Source organism: Erythrolamprus reginae, chromosome 6 (genome assembly GCF_031021105.1).
Source record: "Erythrolamprus reginae isolate rEryReg1 chromosome 6, rEryReg1.hap1, whole genome shotgun sequence".
NCBI lineage: Eukaryota > Metazoa > Chordata > Lepidosauria > Squamata > Dipsadidae > Erythrolamprus > Erythrolamprus reginae.
The window spans coordinates 90,670,163-90,688,733 of record NC_091955.1 but is presented as its reverse complement, the minus strand read 5'-3'; the positions used below and the strand labels follow the sequence as shown (position 1 = coordinate 90,688,733).

Here is an 18,571-nt window from a genome sequence, read left to right as displayed (position 1 = left end):
ATAAATAAATTACGGGTCTTGGCTGGCCTCTTCTTTTTTTCCCTGCTGCTGCATCTGCGCTCCTTGCTTCTTTCCTCTTTCCTCCTTTCTGGCCTCGGACGAGCTTCCCTCTCTCCTGCCCGGCTCCCCTCTAGCTTCACGTGGCCACCTCCCAAGGCCATGAAGGAGGAAAGAGGAAAAAAGCGACGAGCGCGCAGCAGCAGAAGCAGGGAAGAAAAAGTGAGCTGAGCCGAGACACACCAAAGTGGTCTGGGCTGCGGTCTTCTTCCCCTTGCAAAAGCCCTCACTCCACCCGCAGCTGAGATGAAAAGGCATCGTGCGGCAATAATAACCATGTAATTCTCCCTCGGCTTTCCGATATTTTTAAATTCCCCCCCTCCCATCCTCCTCCTTGGAAACCGGCAGGGAGACCATCACTGGCAGGAGTTGCAGGGGGCCCTTTTCCTCCCCCCTCTTTTCTCAACAGTTGATTGGCACTCGTTCGCCTAGCTACCCAGCCTGAGATGGGGGGGGGTGACCCAGGAAGGAGAGCGCGGGAAACGCGAAGCAAATTGTCACCCCAGCGAGCGACACCGGTGAGGTTGTAAGTTGAAGACTTAACAGTTCACTTGAATGATGATGATCATTCAAGCCACTCCCACCTGGTCACATGACCATCAAGCCACACCCACAAAATAAGCCACACCCACAGTGTGGCAGTAAAAAATTTGGCAGCCCACTACTGTATGTACTGTATTTGTCAGCTGCTTGTGCTTTGCTGGTATAAGGTGACAATCTGATAAAGTGTAATTTATTTTTCTTAACCTGGATTTCTTACTTGTGAATCTTTGAGATGCTACAAAACTGTTTCTCCTGCAGAAAGGTATTGTTGTTAGTTCTATAGACATCTTTTTTTAAAAAGTGGCATCAACCACTCCAAGGCTAGATTTGTGATTTAGAGCAGTGTTTTTCAACCAGTGTGCCGCGAGACATGGTCATGTGTGCCGCAAAGCTCAGAGAGAAAGAAAGCAAGAGATAAAGAAAGCAAGAGATAAAGAAAGCAAGAGAGAGAAAGAGCGAGATAGAGAAAGAAAGCAAGAGAGAGAGAAAGCGAACAAGAGAAAGAGAGAAAAAGAGAGAGAGAGCAAGAGAGAAAGAAAGCAAGAGAGAGAGGGAGGGAAGGAGAGAGAGAAAAAGACATAGAGGGAGGTAGGGAGGGAGAGAGAAAGAGAGCAAAAAAGAAAGGAAGGAAGGAAGAGAAAGAAAGAGGGATGGAGAGAGAAAGAGGAAGGAAGGGAGAGAAAGAGGGAGGGAGAAAGAAATAGAGCGAAGGAGAGGAAGAGAGAGAGATAATTTTTTTGTCCAAACTTTTTTTCGCCCCCCCCCCCATGTGCCCCAGGGTTTCGTAAATGTAACAAATGTGCCGCGGTTTTTAAAAAGGTTGAAAATCTCTGATTTAGAGTACCAAACTCGATTGCCTGTATAACAATCGGCATGACCTACAACTGTAATTTTAAGCTCAATGACTCCCTTCATTTATTATGCTTATGGTTCTTAATCACACTTATGATTTGATTTGTAAACTGCCCAGCAATCTGTAATTTTGGTGATACAGCACTACTAGGAATACCATAATCAACAAATAAATAATTTATCTTTGCTCCTTTTTCAGTGGATGGCTTTGAAGCTTTCTTGAAAATTGAAATCAATATTCAGAGCAAAAGCAAAGACAGCATCGGAATGATTAAACACAATAACCTGATTTATTTTGAATGCTTTGACAACAATTTGCCAGAGATAATGAATGTATTAGGTGATAGATTTACCAATCAACAATTTAGTATAACTGAGGAATTCAATATGGCTCTGCAAATCACCCTTCTTGAACAGAAAATTATGCTGTTGACTCACAGATAAAAGCACAAATAGCTTGAAAGCCTTCTACCACTTCTACTTCTGTGCCTGTTTCCTTGAATTAAAGTACTATACTGTACTGGGGAAAAGGCTGGGATTTAAATGCAATGGCTAAATAACTGCTCATATCAACATAACACTGTGATATGACATGCTTTTTCATTGACTAAAACTGTGTACAATTGTAGAATTAAAAGGAACAACTAGAAAAGAGATTCCAGCCCAGGGTTTCCTTTTCAAACTTTCTACAATGAGGCAAATGAATGCAAATTCACCATAAAGCTGAATATTCATTTGTGGAAAAAATACACTACAACTAATTCTGGTCAGGGGTTTTTTTTGGTTCAATGTAAAAAAAAAAATCACAACTCTCCATCTTAAGGTTCCAAATAGGAGTATGCCATTCACTGTGAATATTCATCCATACTATTAACTGGCCAGCACTATTTAAATTATATGATCTTGAATCAAAGAATAAGACAACTTAAAAATACAGTGATACCTCGTCTTACAAACGCCTCGTCGTACAAACTTTTTGAGATACAAACCCGGGGTTTAAGATTTCTTTGCCTCTTCTTACAAACTATTTTCACCTTACAAACCCACCGCTGCCGCTGGGATGCCCCACCTCCGGACTTCCGTTGCCAGAGAAGCACCCGTTTTTGCGCTGCTGGGATTCCACTGAGGTTCCCCTCCATTGGAAACCCCACTTCTGGACTTCTGTGTTTTTGTGATGCTTGCAGGGGAATCCAGACTTCTCTTGCCAGCGAAGCGCTCGTTTTTGTGCTGTTGGGATTCCCCTGCCGTTATTCCCCTGCAGCATCGCAAAAACACAGAAGTCCGGAGGTGGGGTTTTCCATGGAGGGGAGCCTCAGGGGAATCCCAGCAGCGCTTCGGCTGGCAAAAGGGGTGAATTTTGGGCTTGCACACATTAATCGCTTTTCCATTGATTCCTATGGGAAACATTGTTTCGTCTTACAAACTTTTCACCTTAAGAACCTCGTCCCAGAACCAATTAAATTTGTAAGACAAGGTATCACTGTATCTTTAATCCAATAACCTATCATACGCAGACTAAATCATATATAATCATGCATCTGTTTTCTGGGTCTACATTAATATTGCAGTTTGATAATATGACTTTGGTTGTATTCTTCAGTTAGCTGATACTGTGGGATTATTTAATAATTCAATGGCCTATGTTAAAACAGTAAATATACCTAAAATAAACCTAAAAAGTATATGCAACATGAATAAGACGTCTTATTCAATAACAAGAAGTCATTTTGCTTCTAATACAGATGTAGCTAAAAGGGACATTTCTCCATAATTGCAACCCACACAGAAGATCCTACTTCTAATACAGGAAAAGCTAAATCCCAAAAGGAAAGAATTTAGTGAGTGATTTGATTATACTGATATACAGGGATAATTAGGGACATATAGTCTAGCAAGAAACAATGGGATTTAATTTCATAATATCACCTACTAGATTAGCCGTAAAAGTTATTTTAATTTTTTACAATTAAAAACATTAGCTTGGCAATGAGTTCATGTATTTCTAAAAAAGACTTCACTGAGCTGCCATAATTTTTGTCAGTGTATGTAGTACTGAATGACTAATAAAATACCTGAATTGAAACTATTCCAGTCTAGTAGTTTGTATGATCTTGTGTTACCCATAATTCCGACAAAGGCTGAGTTCAAAACAGCAAATAAGGAGATCAGTTATGGCAGCAGAATATAGTGAAAGAAAGAAAGAAGAAAACACACATACAACAACACAGACACACGCACGCACGCACGCACACAAACAAGAACACAACTGAGAGGGTCGCTCCAAAGGAACTGGAAAGACACAGATAGCAGAGTTAATAAGAGAATGAAAACAGAGAAGGACAGAAGGAATATACTGTGTTAATCTAAGTGTAAGTAAAACAAATAAATAATAATAATAATTAATACCACCTTCTGAAAGTTTGGATTACGTTTCTCCATGCACTGCTAGTAGTTTATGCATTTTAAAAACTAACATACAGTAGTCCCTCACCTATCGCTGGTGTCACGTTCCAGACCTGGCCGCGATAGGTGAAATCCGCGATGGGGAATTTATTGACTGATAGTACTTATTTAAGTATTTATATTGTAATTGTTTGGTAAGTTTTCATTGTTTTAAGTGTTTATAAACCCTTCCCACACAGTATTTATTTTAGATACAGTATTTAAATACAGTATTTACAATTTTAGATATTTTTTTTTTTAAAAAAACCCTGCCGATTGAGTTCGGCGGGCTGTTTAAATCTGCCAATCGACTTCCTCAGAAACCCGCGATGAAGTGAAGCCGCAGTAGGTGAAGCGCGGTATAGCGAGGGACTACTGTATTTGTGCTAGAAGTAGCTCATAAAAAGTTTTCCCCCCTCCCTTTTAAAGCAGAAGACTTAGCAGATATAATAACAGTATACAAAAATGTTAACATTTTATCACAATAACTTTTAATCATCTTTGGTGGTTATTATCTTACTAACTATCCTCAAACAAACAAACAAACAAGATTTCTAGAAAAAAAATCTTACAGAGTTGACTATATATTGGGAGGTTGATCTGTGTCTACAAGCACAAAACCACAAAAGAAGGCTTATTGACATCCAAAGTTCATGCCAGGGCATACACACATCATTGCCTCTTTAAAATTAACATTATTTTGATAATAGGGTATAAACAGTTAAAAGAAAACAATGGTTAGACTTCTATCAGGCAGAAGCAATCTTGTCTTAGCTGGCAATTATCCATTCTCTGCAAGAAGAGAGAGCCATTTTGGAAGGGGTAATGTTTCTTTAGGAAATTGGAAGTAAGAAATCTTTGGCTGAAGGAGTCTCTTAAATTTTTGGTATTTTCACCTGAGAGCTGGGGGAAAGCAGTGGATGAGCAGAATTAAAAATTGTTCTGCGTCAAAAAAAATCCATTTAAAATGGGTAAGCCGACGTCACTTTTTGATTCTTGTCAAAACAGAGATGTATCAGGTAAGGGGGAAAAAAACCATTTTACCAACAAAGGAGAATATTTGTAGCTGATATTGAAATGAACACCAGGGTTGGTGTTCCCTATTTTCTTGCAGATGTTTCACTATCCAAACTAGGTAACATCATAAAACCATTTTTCCCATCCACCCAGTGATGGGCTCCTACGGGAACGGTCAGGAACGCAGTTCCGGTAGCAAACTTTTTGAGCTCCATCCCAGAGCACCCAATTTGCACTGAAAGATGTTGAAACAAAATGCATAAGCCACGCCCACGGTGTGATAGTAAAAATCTTGGTAGCCCATCACTGCATCCACCCCACAAAATGGACCTTGGCAAGATTTTGAGCAGTGACTATATTGACATTGGTTGCTACAGTTTGTAAAAAAAGGCATTCGGCACAGCAATGGCCACAAAGATTAACAAGGAGAGGATTAATAGGGGGGGGGGGGGGAATGTTAGCTGGCTTATTGTCCCAGAGAGAATTTGTTATGAGAAACATGGTAGCTGTAGTCAAGGTCTCGGTATTAGCTATCCAAGATAGAGGTTCTTCTGCTAAAGATCATTCTTCTAACATTTTATTTTTTTTAAAATCATTGCATTCAATTTAATCTTCCACTAAGGCAGACAAGGTAACCAGAGAAGCATCGAATTCAGATGATCAAAGATATCCTCAAGGAGAATACACAACCTGAGGGTTGCTGGCTTTTTCTGTTCCTAATGGAGGTTTTCATTCACATCAGAATCAACAGTCATTTTATATAATTTTTAGAACCTTATCTAAACCATTATCAATCATGTCATTTAGCATTTTTCAGTGTCAAAACCTATGAAGACTTTTAAAAAAGGGATAGTATAGAACAGTGTTTCCCAACCTTGGCCACTTGAAGATATTTGGACTTCAACTCCCAGAATTCCCCAGCCAGCATTCGCTGGCTGGGGAATTCTGGGAGTTGAAGTCCAAATATCTTCAAGTGGCCAAGGTTGGGAAACACTGGTATAGAAGAATTAAATAGGGCCTCCCATTAGAAGTTCCTTCCAGGTTTTTTTTTTCAGGTTTGCTCTGAGCTTGTTAAAGTCCGCTTTTCTGAAGTCTGGGGCTCTAGTGGTGTTGGCTACAGCAGTTGGTGATTGTAATATGTTGAATTTGAGGATGACATGGTCACTCTCACCTAGTGTCCCTTCTTCTTCAATTCCCTCTATCATTTCTTCCCTGTTTGTTAATATTAGGTCGAGTATTGCAGTCCCTCTGGTTCCTGTTTCCACTTTTTGGGTTAGGAAGTTGTCAGCGAGACTAATAAGTTTGCCCTTCTTTATTCAATGACTTACTGGGCATTTTAATTTCAGAATCTGGAAACAAAATGAAAGCAATAAATGCTAGAGTGGTATCGCGTGAGTCATACGGCTCAATGGCACCAAAAGCATTATAAGGGAGATGTCTGGAATGTTTGCTAAACAACCTGTGTGCTTAACCGTTCAACATTTTCCAAATTCTTACCTCCAGCAAATGATAAACAAGGTCAGGATGAAATGTAAGTAGATTTAGGCTTATAACGTACCAGGATTGTGGATGCGATCCAAGAGTTTCACGGAGCGGGCGCTGACGACCCCACCGACGTGGAGCAGGAAGCCTGGAGGAAACGCCGTCAAAGTGAAAAAAGGAAATTCCTGTGCCAATCAGAAGGACAAAATAGCTGTTGAGCTCATGGACTAGTCCTACAGCTCACCAACTCAACATGCATGGATTTAATGAAATACAAATGAAAGGAAAGGGCTGCCTTCAAATATATACCAGGAGTTGGCAACCTTGTCAAGTCAACAGACACAGGTAGAGTTTTGGGAAAGTCACACGGGCTCTTTTGCAGCATTGCTGCATGGTTAGAGATGCCCACTCCCCAAAGATAAATTGATTTTCCCTCTAGGGTGCATTCTGGCACTCGGGAAATGTTCACGCCATCCAAAGAAATACTGGGTTGTGGCCACACATGCACACACCCTAATTTTACTTTCTAAAAATGTCTGTAGGGGTTCCATGTGCAAATGATGCCGATGCTAAAAGTTGGCATTGTAGCATTTGCTCTTTCAAAAAAGAAGAAGGAGAAAGAGAAGGGGAAGAGGAAGAGGAAGAAGAAGAGACGAGGAGGAGGAGGAGGAAGAAGAAGAGGAAGAAGAAGAAGAAGAAGAAGAAGAGAGGAGGAGGAGGAGAAAGGGAAGGGGAGGAGGAGGAGGAGGAGAAAGGGAAGGGGAGGAGGAGGAGGAGGAGGAGGAGGAGGAGGAAGAAGAAGAAGAAGAAGAAGAAGAAGAAGAAGAAGAAGAAGAAGAAGAAGAAGAAGAAGAAAGAAATCGTGTAGCTATAAAAGGAGTTACCCACGTGTACACTGGTGTCTAGTCATGATGTTGCCTCTCCCTGGTTTACATTATGCGTAAAGCAAGCAAAATGTATGCCATCCAGTTTGCTTGGGGCAGCAGACATCTCAAAAGCCAATAAAATACTACTTTCCCCCACGTAATCCTGCTACTAGACAAAACTGTGGCACCATAGAAAGCTGGGAGTCAGAGGTGATGATTTCGCGCACTCGCCCATTACTTCCGTGACCCAGTTCTGACTGAGCCTTGCACTGGGCTAGAAAGGGGGGAGTTAGGGACCCCTACTCTATACCTTTAAGGCACAGACCATTTTAGATTAGTTAATTTTATTAAGGGATATATCTTTCCTTAAATTTAGAACGGAGAAACAGAAACAAGAAAGCATGTTTTTAAAAAATCCCTGCAAAGCTCTTTGGGTTTAAAATCCACTAAGGTTCTCCAATTACCATTTCAAAATAAATTTCTGAACAAGGTAATATAAACATTAGCTTCATTTTGTGGTTCAAATGTGATACTAAGTTATAAACCTCAACTGGAAACCTTTGGACCCATCCATGAGGCTGTGCTACAGAAAATAAATACAATTAAATTTTCTCAATTTTCCAGATTTTTGATATAATGGACTGCTTGCAACAGAAGGCCAGTTTTAAACAGAGGTTTTACATGACGTCATTTGTAAGAGGTAATTAACATGCAGTTGGAAAATTAATTACTAACACAATTTATTTTTGTGTTGAAGGTATTTAAGGATATTTGTGAATTATTGAGATTTCTGTAAGGAAGCTATCACTGTACAGTGATACCTTGTCTTACAAACTTAATTGGTTCTGGGACGAGGTTCTTCAGGTGAAAAGTTTGTAAGATGAAACAATGTTTCCCATAGGAATCAATGGAAAAATTATTAATGTGTGCAAGCCCAAAATTCATCCCTTTTGCCAGCCGAAGCGCCCATTTTTCCGCTGCTGGGATTTCCCTGAGGCTCCCCTCCATGGGAAACCCCACTTCTAGACTTCTGTGTTTTTGCGATGCCGCAGGGGAATCGCAGCATCGCAAAAATGAGCGCTTTGCTGGCAACAGAAGTCTGGAGGTGGGGTTTCCCAGCGAAGGGAGCCTCAGTGAAATCGCAGCATCACAAAAACACCGAAGTCCTCGAAACCCCACCTCCGGACCTCTGTGTTTTTGCGATGCTGCGATTTCACTGAGGCTCTCCCCGCTGAGAAACCCCACCTCCGGACTTCCATTGCCAGCGAAGCACCCGTTTTTGCGCTGCTGGGATTCACCTGCAGCATCACAAAAACATGGAAGTCCGGAGGTAGGGTCTCCCATGGAGGGGAGCCTCATGGGAATCCCAGCAGCAAAAAAAGTCCAGAAGCGGAGCATCCCAGCGGTGGCAGTGGGTTTGTAAGGTGAAAATAGTTTGTAAGAAGAGACAAAAAAATCTTAAACCCTGGGTTTGTATCTCGAAAAGTTTGTATGACGAGGCGTTTGTAAGACGAGGTATCACTGTATTTGCACTGGGGGAAAAATCAACTACCTTGAATTTGACATCCGCATCTTTTACTTCCAGGGGTCGTTTTAGGTAAATACCAACCGCCAAACTGGCCCTGACCCTGCTGAATTTATTTCTATTTAGGTAGAATAATTAATATGCAAGTACATGACCAATTTTCACAAAATCTTTATGGAGGACCACAGTCACTATTGGACATATTTCACTATAAATGTGAAAAAAAGGACTTGATTTGGGGAAAAGTAGAAGCAAATAAAAATATCATATTTCTATGAATATGAAGCTAATCTGCGAACGCATCATGCATATTCTCTATGCATGTTATTTGTGAAGCTTTTAATAGGTTGTTTTAATGGCAAAATCGTTCAAAGATCTTTTATAAAACTGTATGATTGTGACTTACAATGTACACTTCAGTACTCAGTCCACATTTGTATAGAATAAAAACATTTACTGCATATCAACCGAAAGACTAAACCCATTATCCACAAAGATCTAAATTATTTTGATAAGCAGCAAAGTCAACACAGTCAACACTTTTTCCCCCTATTGTTAGCTTTCAAATTAAATATTACAAAAATCAAAATCGAAAAATGATAAGGTACATGAAATGTATAGTCATGCGGAAGTCAAAGGAGCAATTAGACTGTTCGAAAGCTCCGGAAAGCTTTCTTGAAAAATTTTCTGCCTAGGAACAATTCCATAAGGCAGTGTTTTTCAACCAGTGTGCCGTGGCACACTAGTGTGCCGCAAGACATGCTCAGGTGTGCCGCGAAGAAGGAAGCTCAGGTTCTGGTCTCGCAACTTTTTGCTGAGAGAGAGAGTGAGAGAGAGAGAGAGAGAAAGAAAGAAAGAGAGAGAGAAAGAGAGAGAAAAAGAGAGTGAGAGAGAAAGAAAGCAAGAGAGAGAGAAAGAGAAAGAAAGCAAGAGAGAGAGAAAGAAAGCAAGAGAGAGAGAGAAAGAGAGAGAAAGAAAGCAAGAGAGAGAAAGAAAGCAAGAGAGAGAAAGAAAGCGAGAGAGAGAGAGAGAGAAAGAAAGCCAAGAGAGAAAGAAAGACAGAGAAAGAAAGCAAGAGAGAGAGAGAAAGAGAGAGAAAGAAAGCAAGAGAGAGAGAAAGAAAGCAAGAGAGAGAGAGAAAGAGAGAGAAAGAAAGCAAGAGAGAGAAAGAAAGCAAGAGAGAGAAAGAAAGCGAGCGAGAGAGAGAGAGAGAAAGAAAGCCAAGAGAGAAAGAAAGACAGAGAAAGAAAGCAAGAGAGAGAGAGAGAAAGAAAGAAAGCAAAAAGAGAGAAAGAAAGAAAGAGAGAGAGAGAAGAAGAGGAAGGGAGAGAGAAAGAGCAATGAGCAAAAAGGGGAGGAAAAAAGAGAAATGAGAAAATGATTGAGAGGAAAGAGAGAGAAACAAAAGAGAGAGAGAAGTGACTCTTGATTTAAAGCATATGATAAAAAGCACCCAAAGAATAAGAGAGAGAAAAAACCCAGCCCTCACCTGTTTTTGGAAATGGTTCAAGGGTGGGGAGGAGACAGGGATGGAAAAAGAGAGGAGAGTGTCTTAGGGTGTCATTTTGTGTCATTTCGGTTGGTGGTGTGCCCCAGGATTTTGTAAATGTAAAAAATGTGCCGCGGCTCAAAAAAGGTTGAAAATCACTGCCATAAGGAATGTGGAAAAAATAATAACTGGCTCCAAATTCCTCGAAAGATCCAAGGTAGAAAAACGAGTCTCAAAATAAATATGAACACAAAGAAAAAAGAAGTGTCGCACAGCAATTGGAACATACCCGCCTTCTACAGAATTTATGGGGCGATCCTCCCTTAGCAATAGGTAACACAAAAATGGGGAGAAAATTATCCACTGATACAAAGCTACTGCTGGTCATTTTGAATTAATCCACATTTTAATGGGACGTGACATTATTATTATTATTATTATTATTATTATTATTATTATTAATTAGATTTGTATGCCGCCCCTCTCCGCAGACTCGGGACAGCTCACAACAATAATACAAACAATATATCACAAATCTAACATTAAAAGTCTCTAAAAGCCCCTTATTTAAAAAAAACAGACATACACACAAACATACCATGCGTAAATTATATAGGCCAGGGGGAGATGTCTCAGTTCCCCCATGCCTGGCGGCAGAGGTGGGTTTTAAGAAGTTTTCGAAAGGCAAGGAGGGTGGGGGCAATCCTAAGCTCTGGGGGGAGCTGGTTCCCGAGGGTTGGGGCCGCCACAGAGAAGGCTCTTCCCCTGGGTCCCGCCAGATATTCTTTAGTCCACGGGACCAGGAGAAGGCCAACTCTGTGGGATCTAACTGGTCGCTGGGACTCGTGAGGCAGAAGGCGGTCCCGGAGATATTCAGGTCCGATGCCATAAAGGGCTTTATAGGTCATAACCAACACTTTGAATTGTGACTGGAAACTGATCGCCAACCAATGCAGACTGCAGAGTGTTGGTGTGACATGGGCATACTTAGGGAAGGCCACGATTGCTCTCGCAGCTGCATTCTGCACGATATGAAGTTTCCAAACACTCTTCAAAGGTAGCCCCATGTAGAGAGCGTTACAGTAGTCGAACCTTGAAGTATATAAACATGTAATTTTCGGCAGAGCTCTCTTCATTCACTGAAGTAAAATTTCACTGCTACAAACGATTTCAAATTCGCCCAGTGAATGTGAGATCCTTATACGCAATTTGGGTTTCAGCACTAATAATCAGATTTAAATAGCCTCTTGTAAACATTTACGGATATAAAATTAAAGTGTGCGGGTAGAACGTGAGGAAATTAGCTTGTCTGTTTTGATTATATACCTTACATGAAGGTGAGCTATTGCTTTTTAGTTTAAGCTCAGCTGACACTGAAATAGAAATATGAAAAAGATAGTTCATCTCATGAGTAGTGATGGGCGAACTGAACCCGCACAATTCGGGTCCGTACTGAATTTTGCGGTGTTCGGTATGCCGAACACGAACACGAAATTTTTTCAAACTTCGGGCAAAGTTCAGGATTGTGTTCGGCATTCGGAGGTTTGACATCACCGGCAGGTTGCTAAGGACGCCAAGGTGATCACTTCCTGGATTCAGGGCATTGCAAGCAAAGGGCGGTCCTTTCATGTAAAATTAAACATTTTTATTTTTACATGAAAGGACCGCCCTTTGCTTGCAGTGCCGCTGCGGTGACCTTTTTCGTAAAAATAACAATGTTTATTTTTACGTGAAGACCTCCCTTTGAAGGAGCTGGGGAATCCCTCCCACAAAGAGATTCCGGGGGCGGAGCTTTGATGTCACCGGCAGGTTGCTAAGGATGCCAAGGTGATCACTTCCTGGATTCCATGGAATCCAGGAAGTGATCACCTTGGCGTCCTTAGCAACCTGCCGGTGACATCAAAGCTCCACCCCTGGAATCTCTTCGTGGGAGGGATTCCCCGTTCGAGTTCAGGTTCAGCCAAATTTTGCGTAAAGTTCGTACGAACTTGCTGAACCCGAACACCGTTGGGTTCGCCCATCACTACTCATGAGTTGTTGATTTTACAAGATGTTTTTATTGGATAGTCTTCTTTCTAGGTAGTTTTTAGATAGTTTCTTTTTTTTAGCCAACATACTACATTACTACACTTGATATGACTTACAGAAGACACTGATCGACATAACCTTTAGACTTAAATAAACTGAGTGAATAAACCCTTAAACCAGTGTTTCCCAACCTTGGCAACTTGAAGATATTTGGACTTCAACTCCCAGAAGTTTCCACACTTTTTTTACCAATTTTCCACAGATGCCAAACCATCTTCCATGTTACGAATAACCCCAGGAGTGTCAACTCGATTAACACACCTTTATGTCATTAGCAAAAAAAGACCAATGAAAACCTTATGAGCTTCATGGAAATCTTCATGATGTAAATGTCTTCTTTATAGGGATGTGCCTATCACCCCTCTGTCCAAATAAAGATGAATAAAGCCTATATAATTCCCAATTGCAGCAAAAAGATAATTGCTTAATAACAAAGGAAACATTCAAGTACACTTTTCTTACACACCAGTAGAAAAATACAGGAATGTTTCTAAAGTGATAGCTGAAATCCTACACAGATTTTCTAAAAAGTTAACCCTATTGAACCCAATGGCGTTAGACCTGAACTGTGCTGGCATACATAAAATATCTAACAGGTTTTAATGAATTTCTTACCCTTTGCTCCAGAGCTGATTGGGTTTGTTGTCTTAACAGAGCTTTTAAAGGCCCCCCTTCTTTTCCAGCGCTACCACTTCCCATTCCTAAAGAACATCAGCACGTAAGTCAAAGTGAAATCATATAATGAATAGACGTTGCATTAAAGCTATATTAAAAATGTGACACATGTTTGATGACTAGCAAATGTAGACAGCCCTTTGAACGGACTAATCTGACATGGTTAAAAAGCCAGAGTTGTGTATCAATTAATTTACGAAAAGCATGTATTTAGTAGGGAAAAAGTAAGCTTCAGCTTCATTTAACAGGCTATAATTTTTAATTATAATTAACATGCACATTGCCTACGATTTATGTGCAAAAACTATTAAATGTGATCATCCTAGATGGAAACTTTAGTAAGCCATTGTTAAAGATTATGCCCCTCAGTCCAATTTGAACTTTTTAAAAACCCAAACATAATTCAAATGTGAAATATTTCAGCGTATTTAAAGATGACCTTACCATACTGTAGTCTGCAATACAAAGATTTTCATATGCTTATGTGAACAACCATATATTGATATTTTGATGTAAAAGGGGACTAAAACCTGGAATTCTGTGCTGATTTAAAAGGCCCACATAGAAAAAAGGTTATAATCACACAGAGCTAAAAGAATAAAGGAAAATAATGTATTTTCAAGGCTGAAATGTTTACAGGAAGTAACTCCATTAACTTTATTCAGGAAAGGTTGTATTTAAGTTACAAAGATATAATTTGAATTCAAAGTTTCCAGTATCAGTCTTTGGTAACTCCAATAATAATGAGCTGAATGGACTGCTGATCAGACTCAAGATCCACATTTACAACTAATAAGGAAAGAATTCTAATTTCTCTTAACAAACCATCAGCAAACTAATTAATAGGGGGATGCCTTAGTACAGCGGTAGGCAAAGTTTGCTCTTCTATGACTTGTGGACTTCAACTCCCAGAATTCCTGAGCCAATCATGCTGGCTCAGGAATTCTGGGAGTTGAAGTCCACATGTCATAGAAGAGCCAACTTTGCCTACCCGTGCCTTAGTATGTTGGTTAGGTTCAGGGGTACAATTTAATATGTTTATTACACAAACTAGAATTTAAACTTTTCCTTTTTTTGGAGGGGTAGCACAAAAATCCTCATTTCTCTGGATAGAAACAATAAAAATTCCAGGATTGACCTTATTCACCCTGAAACTTGTGTGAACAAGGGAAGATTATGGACAAGCCCAGTGGGAACATAATAAGGACTAATTTACAAGGTCCATTTATGATTGCTTGATAGGTTCTAAATCAAATATGCTCTATTATTCAAGAAATCTATATGTTGTAAGGGGACACAGTGGCTTAATGCTGACTATAATAATAACGCCAAACAATTATGCTTAGCCTTCTTAAAATGTCTTATTTCACAATTAAATTCTCTCCAAGGCTTGTTCAGGGCAAGCCTTAGTAAAATAAGACTTGGACAAAAGTACAGGGATGTTTATAATCAGGAGTGAAATCCAGCAAGTTCCTGCAACTAAACAGTATTGATGGAATTACAGAGACGTATGTACCTGGTTTAATGATAAATGATAAACTGACAAAATTAGCAATTCATCTAATTTCAGAGACTTTTAAGATTTTACTGCTCATTTGAATTGAAATGTTCATTTTGTACCAACCTGATATTACAGCTGAGGTTCTGCAAATACTTGCAATCTTTGGAAATGGCAGCAATAGAAACAGATCCTATTGCACGATTAAATTTACAGATCAATGTTCATTCCTATTCTATGAAAAGCTCCATTTTTAGCTGTTTTTGGATAAGGAAACAAATATTAGCATCTATATAGTCCCGTTCTGCATGGTGCAGTCAATCTAATTTTTCTTTTTCCTTTTTTGCTGTCAAATCTGTCTGACGGGGGACTATACGATACTAAGAGCGGAGACAGAAAAATGGAATGAAGGCTGTTTATAGAAATGAAACATACTTCACCCAGAAAAGAGAAAAAACCCAAACTGTACTGCTCCACGGCATCAACCAAGTTTGCATTCGCTGAAACAGCCTTGTGAAAGGACAGGCAAAACTGACATTTATACCGTGAACGTTTAGAAGGGCATTTAAATTGCAGGTACAAACAACGAAGCAGGACTGATGGCCACATGATGGTCAGCAGAGTAATATGAATGACTTGAAGAAAACAGAGAAGAGAAAGAAGAAATGTTCTTCCCAATCAAAACAGAGGAGCGTGGAAACATGGCTGCATGGCTACACAGGGAGTCCTCGACTTAGCCACTACAGTGGTATCTCTACTTATGAACTTAATTTGTTCCATAACCAGGTTCTTAAGAAGAAAGGTTTGCAAAGAGAAGCAATTTTTCCCATAGGAATCAATGTAAAAGCAAATAATGCGTGTGATTGGGACAACCACAGGGAGGGTGGAGGCCGTTTCCTCCCAGGAGATTCCTAGAGAGGCCCCACGGAGGCTTCTCCTTACCTATTTTGGCCCTGTTTCCTCCCAGGAGATTCCTAGAGAGGCCCCACTGAGGTTTCTCCCTGCCTTTTCCAGCCCTCTTTCCTCCCAGGAGATTCCTAGAGAGGCCCCACGGAGGCTTCTCCTCACCTTTTCTGGCCCTGTTTCCTCCCAGGAGATTCCTAGAGAGGCCCCACAGAGGCTTCTCCCCGTCTTTTCCGGCCCTGTTTCCTCCCAGGAGATTCCTAGAGAGCCCCCACGGAGGCTTCTCCCCGTTTTTTCCAGCCCTGTTTCCTCCCAGGAGATTCCTAGAGAGGCCCCACGGAGGTTTCTCCCTGCCTTTTCTGGCCCTCTTTCCTCCCAGGAGATTCCTAGAGGCCCCACGGAGGCTTCTCCCTGCCTTTTCTGTTTACAGTTTCAGAGGCTCGGGTTTGTAAGTGGAAAATGGTTCTCGAGAAGAGGCAAAAAAAATTTGAACCCATGATTCTTATCTAGAAAAGTTCCTAAATAGAGGCGTTCTTAGGTAGAGGTGCCACTATATTCATTTAGTGACTGTTTGAAGTCACAATGGCGCTGAAGAAAGTGACTTGTGGCCTACTTTTCACAAATATGACCATTTGCAGCAGCCCCATGGTTATGTGATCAAAATTTGGATGTTTGGCAACGGGTTCATATTTACGTTTTACTTTTACTTAATATATCCTGGACATGTATGTTACATGTCCCAGGCTCATGTGATCACCATTTGTGACCTGCTCACAAACAAATTCAATAGGGAAGCCAGACTGATTTTAACAACCGCGTTACTAACTTTAACAAATGCCGGAATTGCAAAATGGGGCAAAACTCATTCATCCATCTTGCTTAGCCACAGAAACCTTGGGCTTCACAGCGTCATAAGTCGAGGACTACCTGTACCAAAATTTTATTTTTTATTTTTTTTAAAAAAGCCAATTATCTCATAAAAGTTTGGGTAGGGGAAAATGTATGATTTAATTTAAAAAGGCATGATAAAAATGATTTTTTTAAAAAAAAACAGTCGTGATAGACTTTGGGCAGGGGAAAGGGGAAGGAAGGGGATGGAAAACCAACCCCAGAAAAGTAATTACTGTATATTAACGTCATGTAGCCAGCAGTTTTGGGATTTTAAATGGGCCTGGCGGGGGAGAAAAAAAACCCGTAAGAAGCTTTCCAGACTGTGCTTGGTGCCACTACCCAAACCAGCAAGGCGACAGAAGAGTAATCCTACCGGAAGCAGCCGGAAGTAGCTCTTCAGTGAAAGAAAGACTCTTCCTGAGAATTGGATTCACGGGGCTAGAGTGAAGAGGGTTAGAGCTAGGCCCGGAGCAGAGGAGACGGGGCTTTGTAAGTGGAGGGAAACGACAAGATAAGGTTGGGGAACTGGGAAGCAGGAAAATCTTGGGTCCCCATAGGGGGAGTGCTGCGGAGAAAAGCAGTAAAGAGATGGTAGAGTTCAGAAAATGACAAAAAAAAAAAAAAAAAGGAGGGGGAGAGAAATCAAGAAGACAAGAAAGAAAAAAACAACATGAATCAAGCAAAACCAGGTTTGTAAGAAAAAAAGAACAGACAGCGTTATGGATTTACAATTCACAGGATGACAAATGCAATGCGGTGAACGGGCACACCGAACACGTCATTTATTGCTCTATTTCAAAGCCATGAAAGTGTGCTTTGATATATATATATACAGTGGTACCTCATGATACGAACTTAATTGGTTCCAGGAGGAGGTTTGTAAGGTGAAAAGTTTGTAAGATGAAACAATGTTTCCCATAGGAATCAATGTAAAAGCAAATAATGCCTGCAAATCCTTCAGGAAAATCCCAAACTTTAGAAGGGGGGGCGAACAGAGGGCAGGGAGGAGCAGCTAAAGGGGGCGGGTGGAAGAAGCAAGGCTAGGCTAAAGGGTGAGTGGGAAGGAAGAAAGGCAAGGGGGCACCCCTCCCTTTTCTTTCTTCAAAAGACACCCTTTCAGTGCCTGTGCAAGCACCGTTCTCCTACTTTTGTTAATGCAAACTCTTTCCCCCTCCAAGCTACCCCTCCCTTTTCTTTCTTCAAAAGACACCCTTTCAGTGCCTGTGCAAGCACCGTTCTCCTACTTTTGCTAATGCAAACTCTTTCCCCCTCCAAGCTACCCCTCCCTTTTCTTTCTTCAAAAGACACCCTTTCAGTGCCTGTGCAAGCACCGGTCTCCTACTTTTGTTAATGCAAACTCTTTCCCCCTCCAAGCTACCCCTCCCTTTTCTTTCTTCAAAAGACACCCTTTCAGTGCCTGTGCAAGCACCGTTCTCCTACTTTTGTTAATGCAAACTCTTTCCCCCTCCAAGCTACCCCTCCCTTTTCTTTCTTCAAAAGACACCCTTTCAGTGCCTGTGCAAGCACCGTTCTCCTACTTTTGCTAATGCAAACTCTTTCCCCCTCCAAGCTACCCCTCCCTTTTCTTTCTTCAAAAGACACCCTTTCAGTGCCTGTGCAAGTACCGGTCTCCTACTTTTGTTAATGCAAACTCTTTCCCCCTCCAAGCTACCCCTCCCTTTTCTTTCTTCAAAAGACACCCTTTCAGTGCCTGTGCAAGCACCGTTCTCCTACTTTTGTTAATGCAAACTCTTTCCCCCTCCAAGCTACCCCTCCCTTTTCTTTCTTCAAAAGACACCCTTTCAGTGCCTGTGCAAGCACCGTTCTCCTACTTTTGTTAATGCAAACTCTTTCCCCCTCCAAGCTACCCCTCCCTTTTCTTTCTTCAAAAGACACCCTTTCAGTGCCTCTGCAAGCACCGTTCTCCTACTTTTGTTAATGCAAACTCTTTCCCCCTCCAAGCTACCCCTCCCTTTTCTTTCTTCAAAAGACACCCTTTCAGTGCCTGTGCAAGCACCGTTCTCCTACTTTTGTTAATGCAAACTCTTTCCCCCTCCAAGCTACCCCTCCCTTTTCTTTCTTCAGAAGACACCCTTTCAGTGCCTCTGCAAGCACGCTGTTCTCCTACTTTTTAAAATGCAAACTCTTTCCCCCTCCAAGCCTCCCCTTCCTTTTCTTTCTTCAAAAAAAAGGGGGAAAAAAGAAACCCCTTCATCCCAGCAGCAGCGGCTTGGGTTCCTAAG

At 41.0% G+C, this 18,571-nt stretch overlaps 1 protein-coding gene across 10 annotated transcripts in view; it reads right to left on the bottom strand.

Moving 5' to 3' along the window:
• The window catches only part of C2CD5 (C2 calcium dependent domain containing 5), a 99,989-nt gene that overhangs the window by 46,633 nt on the left and 34,785 nt on the right, over positions 1 to 18,571 (bottom strand). For 7 of the 10 annotated variants that reach the window (XM_070754359.1, XM_070754356.1, XM_070754353.1 and 4 more), the window contains exons 8-9: positions 12,977 to 13,062; positions 6,470 to 6,578 (exon numbers count right to left, since the gene is read on the bottom strand). In XM_070754359.1, coding sequence (XP_070610460.1) covers positions 6,470 to 6,578; positions 12,977 to 13,062 — 195 coding nt within the window. Of the gene's footprint in view, positions 1 to 6,469; positions 6,579 to 12,976; positions 13,063 to 14,660; positions 14,717 to 16,701; positions 16,894 to 18,571 lie in introns of those variants that run through there. The other 3 variants (XM_070754361.1, XM_070754362.1, XM_070754360.1) reach the window with 2 other exon arrangements.